Below are 15,052 nucleotides of genomic sequence, written 5' to 3'. Positions count from 1 at the left end.
AAATTTACATTCATGAAAATATCTTTAAACCCCTTTTCGTGTATTAGTGTATTTCCATATTATCTCTTGCTTCTTAATTTTCTGCTTGCATATGATATTTTCCTCTTTTCCGTTTTATAATAACGCCGATGATAGTATCATTTCCCCCATACATGGGTTGAAAGGCGAGGTAGTGTATGCATTATCTGATAAAGGGAACAACTATTACTATGTTCAACGTCTGTGCTTTTCATTATGGCTTGCATATGATATTTTCCTCTTTTCCGTTTTATAATAACGCCGATGATAGTATCATTTCCCCCATACATGGGTTGAAAGGCGAGGTGGTGTATGCATTATCTGATAAAGGGAACAACTATTACTATGTTCAACGTCTGTGCTTTTCATTATCATTACTTTGAAATCTCATAACAACTTCGCTCAAGGTGCTAAATTATTTCTGTCGTGTTTCATTTGAAGTTGTGAGTTTTACCAGAACACTTCAATGATATACATTTTCTCTTGGACAGGAGTTACCTTGGGGATAGCTTTAATGATTTTCCTAGAACTAGAACTTAGCTGGAAGGAGAACATGACAGTCATGTTGCAACCTAACCTACTTGACTTATCCATTACTTGACCTAGCCTACAGTCATTTCAACTGCATAATCATGACTTGTGCTCCATCATTCTTATACACAATAATTTATTCAATGAGTCTTGTTAGCATACCATTAACAATCTTTCTAATTTCTCTGGTGCTCCATCATTCTTATACACAATAATTTATTCAATGAGTCTTGTTAGCATACCATTAACAATCTTTCTAATTTCTCTGTTTGTGCTCCATCATTCTTATACACAATAATTTATTCAATGAGTCTTGTTAGCATACCATTAACAATCTTTCTAATTTCTCTGTTATTTCTTTGATTACAGACTTCCCCAGAGTTGAGATTGGACCGGAAAACCCGTTGAGATTGGAGAAGGAAGGATCTGTCACCCTGCAATGTAATGTGGAAGCTAAACCTCGAGTGAACAGTGTCAGATGGGAACGCAATGGTAGATTCATTGCCACTACTTTCACCTATGCCTTACAGAAAGTTACCGTGGCTGATGCAGGAGAATACACTTGCTCTGCTGACAATGGACTGGGACAGCCTGGTATGTTTAGAATGTAATGTGGAAGCTAAACCTCGAGTGAACAGTGTCAGATGGGAACGCAATGGTAGATTCATTGCCACTACTTTCACCTATGCCTGTGCAAGGTACTCTCGTGGTGTTATTATATTTCTGGGTTTGGTTTCTCCATGTTTGATCTAGTGCTCTAGAAGTTGGTAGTTTATGATCTTTTTGTGGCTACCTATTTACATTTCCTAGTAGTCTTCATTAAAATTGATTCGCATTAATTTTTCCTTGTTGAATTGTTTGGTGTCAGTACTGATTCCAAATCAGTCATTCAAATCTGCATGAATATCTTCAGGACATTGTTGGTAAATTTGGCATCTCCACTACCTCTAGTTATTGGTGAAAGTGACATCTCCACTAACCATTGGTAACATCTATGTAAATATTCCACTTTGAAATTATTACATATTCAGGTTTCCTAATTTGTGCTATTCTAATGAATTTATTAAGGTGGTATTCTAGTAAAACTATTACTTGGTTCATCCACGTTGAGAACCGATAGTGTTGCTCATTAATTTTCACATACTCTGTCTCGACCAAGAGAGGACTTTGTACTAGCTGGGTCATCATCTTGCAGACATTGGGAGACCTTAGTAATTCCTAATGTCTACAGGTTGCTATTCGAACCTCGTGGGTACCCATCACAGCCGGGCATTATGTTATCGGGTTTCACGGTGTGGTTATGATTTTTGTTGTTGGTAATATCAAAATAATGAGAAAGTATACAATAATGCACCTATGTGTTGAAGGTTAATCAAGTTTCTTGACTTGAAACTCACGTGTGGTTTATGATTTTCCGGGAGTATCTATAGGTATCTTCAGTTATACTAGCATGCTAGCATCTTCTCAGGTTTCCTTACTTCTGCGTAGTGTGGCGTGAGTAGGCACCTGTTATCTTAGAGAATCCTCCATTCAGATATACATACCACGGATACCCCTGTTACCTGTATTTATGTAAGTGTACTCCTGTTCAGAATAAAATTAAGGAATTCTTTCGTAAAAGTCTAAAATTACCGTTTTTAGCGCCAATTTCAAGGGAAAGTAGAGCATAGCCCCAAAAGTTGTGCCAAAGAAAATGCAAATTATCAAATATCAACATACAATTTTGTCAGTAGGTCGGTACGTCTTTCTAATTAGGGTATTCCAACGTTGAGAACCGATAGTGTTGCTCATTAATTTTCACATACTCTGTCTCGACCAAGAGAGGACTTTGTACTAGCTGGGTCATCATCTTGTAGACATTGGGAGACCTTAGTAGTTCCTAATGTCTACAGGTTGCTATTCGAACCTCGTGGGTACCCATCACAGCCGGGCATTATGTTATCGGGTTACACGGTATGGTTATGATTTTTGTTGTTGGTAATATCAAAATAATGAGAAAGTATACAATAATGCACCTGTATGTGTTGAAGGTTAATCAAGTTTCTTGACTTGAAACTCACGTGTGGTTTATGATTTTCCGGGAGTATCTATAGGTATCTTCAGTTACTAGCATGCTAGCATCTTCTCAGGTTTCCTTACTACTGCGTGGTGTAGCGTGAGTAGGCACCTGTTATCTTAGAGAATCCATGTCCCTTAGTAGTTCCTAATGTCTACAGGTTGCTATTCGAACCTCGTGGGTACCCATCACAGCCGGGCATTATGTTATCGGGTTACACGGTGTGGTTATGATTTTTGTTGTTGGTAATATCAAAATAATGAGAAAGTATACAATAATGCACCTATGTACATATGTGTTGAAGGTTAATCAAGTTTCTTGACTTGGAACTCACGTGTGGTTTATGATTTTCCGGGAGTATCTATAGGTATCTTCAGTTACTAGCATGCTAGCATCTTCTCAGGTTTCCTTACTTCTGCGTGGTGTAGCGTGAGTAGGCACCTGTTATCTTAGAGAATCTATGTTACCAAAGAGAATTCGAAAACACATGTATATCCATAAGTTCTTTGAGTTAAGGAACCTCGTTTATTCACACAAACACACTTTGAAAAGTTTGGTGACTTGCCGGATTCAGAACTTATGGTCTCGGTTGCCAAATCTCGTTAAGTACGGTTCATTTTACCTGCAGAGCTCATACATTATAAGAGATTAGAAAGGACACCTCGTGTGGTCAATATTTCTAGGTCAAATCCTCTTCAGTTACTAGCATGCTAGCATCTTCTCAGGTTTCCTTACTTCTGCGTGGTGTAGCGTGAGTAGGCACCTGTTATCTTAGAGAATCCATGTTACCAAAGAGAATTCGAAAACACATGTATATTCATAAGTTCTTTGAGTTAAGGAACCTCGTTTATTCACACAAACACACTTTGAAAAGTTTGGTGACTTGCCGGATTCAGAACTTATGGTCTCGGTTCCATGCTAAATCTCGTTAAGTACGGTTCATTTTACCTGCAGAGCTCATACATTATCAGAGATTAGAAAGGACACCTCGTGTGGTCAACATTTCTAGGTCAAATCCGGGACTTGAACCAAGGCCCTGGAAACCTGCTAGAAATGTAAACCTGAGGAGCCCGCAGCGAACTATGCTGAAATTTATATGCTGTGTATCAGAATTTCAATATAAACTGCCTATACGACGGTACACGTAAACATAACTGTACCTTCTCGTATCCGAGCGAGTAGAGCGAGCAACTATTCGTATAAAATTTTATGGCCTTTAAGGTTGAAACATAAATACATGTGGCCAGTGTTGTTTTTTAAATGGCACATCGTCTCTCGATGCTTGCTCAGAAATTGGGATTGCTAGTAGGTACAGGTATTTCCGAAGGGGGAAGCAGGTAAATCTCAAATGATGTGGAGTTTTTGAAATCCAATATCAACAGACTGTGCGATGTTGCCAAAACGAAAATCTCGAAACTCTTGGGTTTTAAAACTGCGCGGTTTAAAATGTGTCAGAAACACTTGGTCAACAAAACACTCGGTCAACTCCGGAGTTTGGGTGAACCATTGGTTTTCAAACTCGCGAGTCAACAGAGGATGTTAGAAACCGGCCACGAATTCTCAGAAGCACAAGGGTAATATTGTTTTGTTCGGCACTGTCATCGATAAAAATGGACATTTTAAGTACCGTATCGTATCTAGTATCTACTTACTACTAGCAGTTAGCACCACCTGACGAAAGATATCTAGAGAGTCCTAAATTAGTTGTCACAAGCTGTGACTCTATCCCATGAAAGAAACTCAGAGCTCTGAAAATTTCAATCAATAAAACACGAGGGAGAAAATTCACGCCTCAATCCTAGATGACTCTTTCCCACCCTGTATCCCTGGAAACCTGCTAGAAATGTAAACCTGAGGAGCCCGCAGCGAACTATGCTGAAATTTATATGCTGTGTATCAGAATTTCAATATACTCGTAAACTGCCTATACGACGGTACACGTAAACATAACTGTACCTTCTCGTATCCGAGCGAGTAGAGCGAGCAACTATTCATATAAAATTTTATGGCCTTTAAGGTTGAAACATAAATACATGTGGCCAGTGTTGTTTTTTAAATGGCACATCGTCTCGCGATGCTTGCTCAGAAATTGGGATTGCTAGTAGGTACAGGTATTTCCGAAGGGGGAAGCAGGTGAATCTCAAATGATGTGGAGTTTTTTGAAATCCAATATCAACAGACTTGTGTTTTTGTACCACCCACAGTACATGTTGGACTGAAATTCCAAAACTGTCTGACCGTATATGGAAATTTCAGCAAACGAATTCTCAGAAGCACAAGGGTAATATTGTTTTGTTCGGCACTGTCATCGATAAAAATGGACATTTTAAGTACCGTATCGTATCTACTTACTACTAGCAGTTAGCACCAACTGACGAAAGATATATACAGAGTCCTAAATTAACTAATATTGTTTTGTTCGGCACTGTCATCGATAAAAATGGACATTTTAAGTACCGTATCGTATCTACTTACTACTAGCAGTTAGCACCACCTGACGAAAGATATCTAGAGAGTCCTAAATTAGCTGCCACAAGCTGTGACTCTATCCCATGAAAGAAACTCAGAGCTCTGAAAATTTCAATCATTAAAACACGAGGGAGAAAAATCACGCCTCAATCCTAGATGACTCTTTCCCACCCTGTATGTAGCCACAGTATTATGTGTATCGTGAATTTTGTGGAGATTATGCCCCAGATATTAATTATATAAAACACCGAGCTTATGGGGCCCAAAAATTCATGGCCTCTCCCTCGTAAATTAGCTGTCACAAGCTGTGACTCTATCCCATGAAAGAAACTCAGAGCTCTGAAAATTTCAATCAATAAAACACGAGGGAGAAAAATCACGCCTCAATCCTAGATGACTCTTTCCCACCCTGTAGGTAGCCACAGTATTATGTGTATCGTGAATGTTGTGGAGATTATGCCCCAGATATTAATTATATAAAACACCGAGCTTATGGGGCCCAAAAATTCATGGCCTCTCCCTCGTCCTCCTCTCAACTGATCTGTAAACCCATCAATGAATGCAAAGCCTGCTAAAACAGGCCGTCGGTAGCCTGAAAGTACCTCTCCTATGTACATGCCCTAGTATAGTCTACAAGCTCATGTACATAGCTTTCTTTTTAATGAAGTCTGGAATGACATATACTATTAAGAGGAATAGATTTTGTCCTATCCTGACCAAGTGTCTACTTTAAGTCGCTTCAAACTTTTGACGTTCGCACTCCTCCCGGCACGCTTGATCATATTTTTCCATTTCCAAACCAATCCAATCCCAAGAGATGACGCAAAATCGTTAGGAAAATCAAACACGAAACCAATTTTCAATCGAATTGACAAGATTCGAGCCTGTGGTCACCACAAGGTTTAGCGGTCAGTCCGATGTAATCTCCTGTATTGCCAGATAGTGGCTGTGTATTGAGGTAAAACCATCATCTCCGAAGGATTTTTATGGTCTTGAGACTTGACTTTTTTTATACAAACTTGATATACCTTACGTACGACTTTTTTTATACAAACTTGATATACCTTACGTACATATACCTACAGCTACAGGTATCGTGTAGGTACATTATACTTATAATAGGTACCTACCTACTTTCCAGCTAAACATTTCTCTTCGTACGGCTGTGATCTCCTGTATTGCCAGATAGTGGCTGTGTATTGAGGTAAAACCATCAACTCCGAAGGATTTTTATGGTCTTGAGACTTGACTTTTTTATACAAACTTGATATACCTTACGTACGACTTTTTTTATAAAAACTTGATATACCTTACGTACATATACCTACAGCTACAGGTATCGTGTACATTATACTTATAATAGGTACCTGCCTACTTTCCAGCTAAACATTTCTTTTCGTACGGCTGTTTGTATACTTATAGGTTTTCTGTTTAGAGAATACAAAGCCGGCTATATGTATTGCTGAACTTGCCTTTATACACATTTCATTTATGCACACAGGGTGGCTGTAAAGTGGCGAAACTTTTGTGATTTATAATGGATACGTAAAAGTGTTTGGCATCTCCACTAATTTTTTGTTTGTTGGCATAAGTGGTTTGGCGTCTCCACTAATAAATTCATTCCAAACGTAGTTGATGTTACCTTTTGGATCTTCTAACACGAATATTGCCTCTTATGTAAAAAAATATGGAAAGAATATCAGCAAAAGATGAAAGTTTCGAATTTGGATTCATCTGTTCAGCGTCTTTCAGCACATTTTCGGTTTTCCTTTTTTTGGCAAGCAGCTTTTGGCCTCCTCCTGAGTCAGCATTTTGTTCTTAATCAGTCAGACTTGTGTTCCCTTGATTTTAGTCTGTCAGTACCTCTCAAATCAACCTTTTCCTTTTGGCTTTTGATCAAAGTGTGTCACCTTTTTGGCAAGCAGCTTTTGGCCTCCTCCTGAGTCAGCATTTTGTTCTTAATCTGTCAGACTTGTGTTCCCTTGATTTTAGTCTGTCATTACCTCTCAAATCAACCTTTTCCTTTTGGCTTTTGATCAAAGTGTGTCACAGAGGAGGGGGGTCGGGAGGGAGATAATAAACGAGGTACCTATTTGTAATTAGAGAGTACAAGGACCACGTGCCTATCCCCCTTCCCCTCTCATAGGCTCTGTTTCCCTTCCCTCGCCTTACGTTCACCCCTGGTATTAATTAGCACAAATAATACCTCTCCACTTCTCCTGCACCCATATATAATCAGCCGATACTTTTGTTTTGCCTAACAAAATCCTCGAGCGAAGTAATTACCACTCTTCAGATGAGACTTGTCTTCTTCTCCTCCTCCTTCTTCTTCATCTGACTTGATATTTCTGAGAAAAAGAAAAATTCCGTTGGTCCTCATTTTTCATGCTCTATGACTTTGAAACATCACCCAAGTAAGCGCAACTGATCTTTCTCCTGCACCCATATATAATCAGCCGATACTTTTGTTTTGCCTAACAAAATCCTCGAGCGAAGTAATTACCACTCTTCAGATGAGATCTGTCTTCTTCCCCTCCTTCTTCTTCATCTGACTTGATATTTCTGATTATAATACTCCTGTTCTCCGTCTCTCCGATACATTTCCCATTTTCCTCGCATTTGTTTTCGTACTATTGCAATATTTTTATCGTACCTATACGGGGAGGAGAGCCTAGCATTAGAAGTACAATGGGTCTGTCTACTCATAACCCATACCTACGTCTGCTGTATTCAGAAATTTAATACTAGAATACACAATGAGGCATATACTCGTGGGTAGGTACTGGTTGTTATTACAGCGAAGTACAATGGGTCTGTCTACTCATAACCCATACCTACGTCTGCTGTATTCAGAAATTTAATACTAGAATACACAATGAGGCATATATACTCGTGGGTAGGTACTGGTTGTTATTACAGACTTTTTTTGCGCTTGAATATAATTAAAGTTACCTAGAAGGTAGCTTTAGAAAAGAGAGAAGAAAATTATTCTGTAGGTCTCCTGATAAAATATGGGAAAACATAATAAGTTTGGTACCTAATCTAGAGAAAAATCTACAGTGGCTTAGCGTCGTTGTATTATACATTATACACATGTCCTGGGATAGAGCACTAAAGTTAAGCTACCTGGATTTTGGATGGTGATTGTTATAGCTTTAGAAAAGAGAGAAGAAAATTATTCTGTAGGTCTCCTGATAAAATATGGGAAAACATAATAAGTTTGGTACCTAATCTAGAGTAAAATCTACAGTGGCTTAGCGTCGTTGTATTATACACATGTCCTGGGATAGAACACTAAAGTTAAGCTACCTGGATTTTGGATGGTGATTGTTGGACATGAGATATTATATGTAGGGTATATCGAGGTACCTCATGACCGAGGACATTGAGTGGAAGGTTCAAATTGCAGCAGAACAGCAAGATAGCAGTCCAATACAGTTTTAAAGAGAGTTATAAAAATGTCAAAATCGATTCAGGCAAGTTTATTGTTCAATTAATGCCAACATAATACGAAACGACCAAGCCCTAAGTTTTATATAACAGTCGAAAAAGAGTAGAGAGAGGATTAGGATTACCAGTAAATTAAATCCATCTGTCAATTCCAAGCATAATATATCGATATACTCGCGTACCCAGGTCCAAACCAAATTTATTAGGTCCAATATTCCATTCTCAGTCCCAATTAAGGATTTCGGATACCTTTATATAACAGTCGAAAAAGAGTAGAGAGAGGATTAGGATTACCAGTAAATTAAATCCATCTGTCAATTCCAAGCATAATATATCGAATATCGATAAACTCGCGTACCCAGGTCCAAAACAAATTTATTAGGTCCAATATTCCATTCTCAGTCCCAATTAAGGATTTCGGATATCTGTTAGTTCCAGTATCTCCACATTCGGTCAGCTTCCACCCACTGGAATGAGATTTCAATGATTGAATAATAAATTGGTTTCCAATTCAAAATACCAAGATTTCGTTTTAGGGGATTTGAATTTTGCTACGTCATACCTGAGATTTCAATGATTGAATAATAAATTGGTTTCCAATTCAAAATACCAAGATTTCGTTTTAGGGGATTTGAATTTTGCTACGTCATAGTAGAAAGTTTTGAGGTTTGACTTCAAAGACTCAATGACTCCCCCATATCGAAAAGTAATTCTTAATGAACAATATTGATTTTGACACATAACTGATTGTCGTTATATCTACTCGAGCAAACAAAATAATTTCATTATTGAAGTAAACTCCATTTTTTTACAAAGGATGTGAGGATTCTAAAAATAAGCCCAAAGTAGATTTACAAAAAGGACCTTTTTTATTTCGCATACCTATTCCATGGACGAGAAACAAGAGAAGACAAAAGCAAAGTCATGAAGGCAAATCAGTGAAATAATGTTCGCTTTCGAAATCCAACTTTTTTTCATCATAACCATACCGTGTAACCCGATAACATAATGCCCGGCTGTGATGGGTACCCACGAGGTTCGAATAGCAACCTGTAGACATTAGGAACTACTAAGGTCTCCCAATGTCTACAAGATGATGACCCAGCTAGTACAAAGTCCTCTCTTGGTCGAGACAGAGTATGTGAAAATTAATGAGCAACACTATCGGTTCTCAACGTTGGAATACCCTAATTAGAAAGACGTACCGAGCTACCGACAAAATTGTATGTTGATATTTGATAATTTGCATTTTCTTTGGCACAACTTTTGGGGCTATGCTCTGCTTTCCCTTGAAATTGGCGATAAAAACGCTAATTTTAGACTTTTACGAAAGAAGCTCTTGGTCGAGACAGAGTATGTGAAAATTAATGAGCAACACTATCGGTTCTCAACGTTGGAATACCCTAATTAGAAAGACGTACCGACCTACTGACAAAATTGTATGTTGATATTTGATAATTTGCATTTTCTTTGGCACAAATTTTGGGGCTATGATCTGCTTTCCCTTGAAATTGGCGACAAAACGGTAATTTTAGACTTTTACGAAAGAATTCCGTAATTTTATTCTGAACACGAGTACACTTACATAAATACAGGTAACAGGGGTATCCGTGGTATGTATATCTGAATGGAAACTTTGAGGAACTCTGGTATTCAGTATGACCGTAATTTTATTCTGAACACGAGTACACTTACATAAATACAGGTAACAGGGGTATCCGTGGTATGTATATCTGAATGGAAACTTTGAGAAACTCTGGTATTCAGTATGAGTTTTGTTTGGATTATTTACATTGTGACTCACATGACTCATGAGGAATGCCGTAAAGTTCACAATGCCAAGTGCTTCTTGATTCACAATATTCAAGCTGACCTATGCAGCTTCTCTATGAATGTTTATAATCCATCGGAGGATATTCTCAACCCCCTTATCAAACTGCGGTTAATAACACCTCAGAAGCAAAACATTCTATGATGTGTCAGTTACACTGTGTGTGAACATGTTGAGATTCCTTTCTCAGTCATCCCCATCCTTGATGATCTCTATGAATGTTTATAATCCATCGGAGGATATTCTCAACCCCCTTATCAAACTGCGGTTAATAACACCTCAGAAGCAAAACATTCTGTGATGTGTCAGTTACACTGTGTGTGAACATGTTGAGATTTCTTTCTCAGTCATCCCCGTCCTTGATGGAAAAATTCGGAGGATAAAATAAAGGATGTAATCAAAAGAAGGAAAGGCTGTTTCTACTTCAGCCACTTGAAATTTCGAGTTAAAAAAGTCATAATGATGAGCTAACTTAAAAGAAGTGGCCTCTGTAGCAGCTTCTCTATGAATGTTTATAATCCATCGGAGGATATTCTCAACCCCCTTATCAAACTGCGGTTAATAACACCTCAGAAGCAAAAACATTCTGTGATGTGTCAGTTACACTGTGTGTGAACATGTTGAGATTTCTTTCTCAGTCATCCCCATCCTTGATGGAAAAATTCGGAGGACAAAATAAAGGATGTAATCAAAAGAAGGAAAGGCTGTTTCTACTTCAGCCACTTGAAATTTCGAGTTAAAAAAGTCATAATGATGAGCTAACTTAAAAGAAGTGGCCTCTGTTTTGGTCACTTGAAAATTCCGAGTAAAAAAAGGAGAGAGAGAAGTTATCATAAAGTGTTTCGTCCCACTTAAGAGTTTTCAAGTGGCAGGGGGCTTTTTATAGTCTTTGTCAAACAGAGACTTTCCTAAGTAGCTTTATTTTATTTCCAAGCTGACCTGTTTATTTACCAAACCAGAAGAAGGAGAGAGGTAAAGTTTATTGTATTGCAACGAGCACTTACCATCTGTATTGAGGCATGGGCCAACCAGGGGGTGAAGCCAAGCAGGAGAGAGTAGCAGAGGAAAGTTCCAGGACGACAGGTTTATCAGGAGAGATCCTTGCTTCACCAGGTCTATGACGTACGAGCAGGGTGACAGAGGCATTGGCAGATTTGTTGATTCTCTGTTTTCCCAGAGACGATGGCGTCAGAACGTTGGAAGCACGACAGGTGTAAGTTCCGGCGGAGTCAGCAGACACGCGATGCCAGAGGCATTGGCAGATTTGTTGATTCTCTGTTTTCCCAGAGACGATGGCGTCAGAACGTTGGAAGCACGACAGGTGTAAGTTCCGGCAGAGTCAGCAGACACACGGTGAAGTCTGAGGATGTTTCCTGACTGTCTAAAGTCCGGGCGACCTTCCCTCAACCATTCCACAGTGATGGGAGGTGGGTTCGAGGTGGCATTACAATGGATGGTGACACTTTCTCCATCCTCAATCTCGCGCGTCCTGGCTACTCCTTGACCTCCAGATTCTATGACAACCACAGGTCCGTATTGCACATCCAAGTTCAACACAGCCTCACCTGCAAGAAAAGCATCGAAACATGTCATCATTAGAAGAAAATGTAAAATGTCAGTATTTCTAATTCTCCAATGCGTCCGATATCAAAAACATAATAAATCCGAAGACTGGTGAAGTCTCGGGCAGGTCAAACTCATTGAATAACAATAATATGTAATATTTATCAAAAAGAAAAATGCCGCGCGTCCTGGCTACTCCTTGACCTCCAGATTCTATGACAACCACAGGTCCGTATTGCACATCCAAGTTCAACACAGCCTCACCTGCGAGGAACGGAACTCTCAATTTCCTATTCTTGGAAATATGAATTATGAATTTGATATTATCAACTTTAGCTTTAGGAGGAGTATTGACTTATTGAGCTTTGTAGTTTCTACTCAAAATACGCGGGAAAACCAACATTTTAGCAACGGTCGAAAATCAAGAATGCTTATTTTTTAAGGAATAAGAAATTTTACTATATTTCTGAGTAGGTAGGTATAGGAATAGGTAGTTGCATATTAAGAACAGTTTTATTTAGTAGCTCGCTCGGTATTCAGTTTTGTAAAGGTTACAGGCACTCATTTTGGTACTTCAAAAATTGGATTCCCACTATAAGCTCACTGACTGGGTCCCAGCACAACACCTTTAATTGCAAATTATAGTTATCTACCTCTCATCAGTATCCCTACCTAAGTTCTTGACCATCACCCGACTTGTCATTTATTATACATGCCGCATACCCGTAACTACAGCATGGTCTCCACTAATAAATTCATTCCAAACGTAGTTGATGTTACCTTTTGGATCTTCTAACACGAATATTGCCTCTTATGTAAAAAATATGAAAAGAATATCAGCAAACGATGAAAGTTTCGAATTTCGCATGTATAATTTATCTGTATAATTAATATTGAATATCACTGTAATTATTCTAATCAAAGTGATTTAGATGGCCGAATAACCGGTTCCGTTGCGATCAAAATGAATTTCTGATCAATCTGAACTTTAATAATTTTACAAATGGACTTTTCTCTCTCTGCCTTGCTACCCTACCTTCTTTTTGATTAATGTTATTGAATATCACTGTAATTATTCTAATCAAAGTGATTTAGATGCCCGAATAACCGGTTCCGTTGCGATCAAAATGAATTTCTGATCAGTCTGAACTTTAATAATTTCACAAAATGGACTTTTCTCTCTCTGCCTTGCTACCCTACCTTATTTTTGATTAATGTTTTCTGAAATTATGTTTTTTATGAGGCTCCGGTTTTTTTATATTCATTTTTTAAATAAATACTTATATAGGTACGTACATAGTTCTATCTGTACCTACCTATAGCCTATGGCTAAATGCATAGGTATGTTTTGATGACTTGAGCAATTTTTTTTCGTCCCATTTGCTTTAGATAAAGTATCAACCTGCTTGTAAGAAAGTAGTAGCTACTTTATACTTAAAATAAATAAATAAAAAATCCATCAAATCTCGAGAAGTGCTCGTTAAAATCACGTTAGCTATCAGACTCGAAAAACTTTTCAATAACGGATTTTTTTTTTTTTAAGTTTCTTCACTTTTCACAACAATTATCTCTATTTCTATTTCTGCTTACATTTCTGTAAAAAGTAATGACTCATTTTTTAGCAAAATTTATTTCTTAATACTAATAGCATTGATCAGGTCATCTCCGAATACACTTTTCTTCTTCGATCCAATCATTAGATTTTGGCTGAACTCTTAATTATGTTGTTAACTTATTATTATCCTTGATGACACTTTGGTCCTCAATATGCCTAACGGATCCCTAATTTGACGCATCCATTTGTGAAACCTAAAGTTAGTCCTTGTAATTATTTCATTGACTCTTTTGTCAACTTCTATTTCATTTTCTTCGGTTGTCCTCAATTCCTCAATCTCCTGGCATCGAAAATCTTCTTCACATTTCATTGACTCTTTTGTCAACTTCTATTTCATTTTCTTCGGTTGTCCTCAATTCCTCAATCTCCTGGCATCGAAAATCTTCTTCACATTTCATGTCATTCTTCACAGCCTACTCTCGACAGACTCGCGCTGTTTTTACCCGGTGTGTCACTGTACGAGACGATAAATATCTCAGAACTGCTTGTCCAAAACGACATGTTTGCTTAAACTTTGAAGAATGTTGGGTGCCATGTCGCTTGTCCTAAGCTCCAGTGACTAGATTTCTCTGTTGTTTCCTTGAGAATTTATTCTCCAACGTTTGAGATAAGATCAACTTTAATGCGTTGTAAAACGTTAACAATTTTCAGACTTTCCAAAATGTCATCCTAGTGGCAAACTAACCTAAGTAGGTAGGGTGTCCTAAGCTCCAGTGACTAGATTTCTCTGTTGTTTCCTTGAGAATTTATTCTCCAACGTTTGAGATAAGATCAACTTTAATGCGTTCTAAAACGTTGACAATTTTCAGACTTTCCAAAATGTCATCCTAGTGGCAAACTAACCTAAGTAGGTAGGAGGTTAGGTAGCAACCGAAAAATCAGACGAAAACTCAAGGCCCGGCTGACAACACGACTCATGACTGTCAAATTAAACAGGATTGGGTCCGGTTAGGTAGCAACCGAAAAATCAGACAAAAACTCAAGGCCCGGCTGACAACACGACTCATGACTGTCAAATTAAACAGGATTGGGTCTTTGCTCTCCTTGCGTAATAGACTGGACGGCCGAAATGTCCATGAAAAGGAATCGAGTGGCTTTGGTTACTTTGGCGACCTAATTATTCGTGAGAGAAGGTACCCTCTGCAAGTTTCAAGGTTGAAGAAGCAAATTTCCATCAGTGTAAGTAAAGGAGTTGTTCTGAAAGAGAGCGCCAACTATAAACCTTTCTATGGAATTCCATCCCTGAATGCCATTTCAAACATATATCCAATCTCCTGCTTTCTTTTATAGGAACAGATGATTGAGGATAAAAATGAATACATTCAAATCGCCTCAACTTTCCTCGTTTGCGGAAGACATCACAAACTACCAAAACATCTTCTATGAAATACCACTGCGTTCTTTTCACAAAACTTTTGGTGAGTAATAACAGGCCAGTGCTCCCAAACATTCGATTGCATGTATTTAAGATCGTATCAACTCTAAACCCATTATTTTTTCATATACGGAGCTGAGAGGG

At 38.2% G+C, this 15,052-nt stretch overlaps 1 protein-coding gene across 1 annotated transcript in view; it reads left to right on the top strand.

Annotated features, from left to right (window-relative positions):
- Window positions 1-650: 650 nt before the first annotated feature.
- LOC103517128 (titin) overlaps window positions 651-15,052 on the top strand; it is a gene marked incomplete at its 3' end in the record, with an annotated part of 35,515 nt that continues 21,113 nt past the window's right edge. The window contains 3 exon segments of the mRNA XM_026829341.1: window positions 651-657; window positions 919-1,143; window positions 11,533-11,678. Coding sequence (XP_026685142.1) covers window positions 651-657; window positions 919-1,143; window positions 11,533-11,678 — 378 coding nt within the window.

The sequence above is a fragment of the Diaphorina citri genome, unplaced genomic scaffold (assembly GCF_000475195.1).
Source record: "Diaphorina citri unplaced genomic scaffold, Diaci psyllid genome assembly version 1.1 scaffold1759, whole genome shotgun sequence".
Classification (NCBI taxonomy): domain Eukaryota; kingdom Metazoa; phylum Arthropoda; class Insecta; order Hemiptera; family Psyllidae; genus Diaphorina; species Diaphorina citri.
Note: the sequence above shows the minus strand (reverse complement) of the source record. Positions and strands in the feature narration are given on the sequence as shown.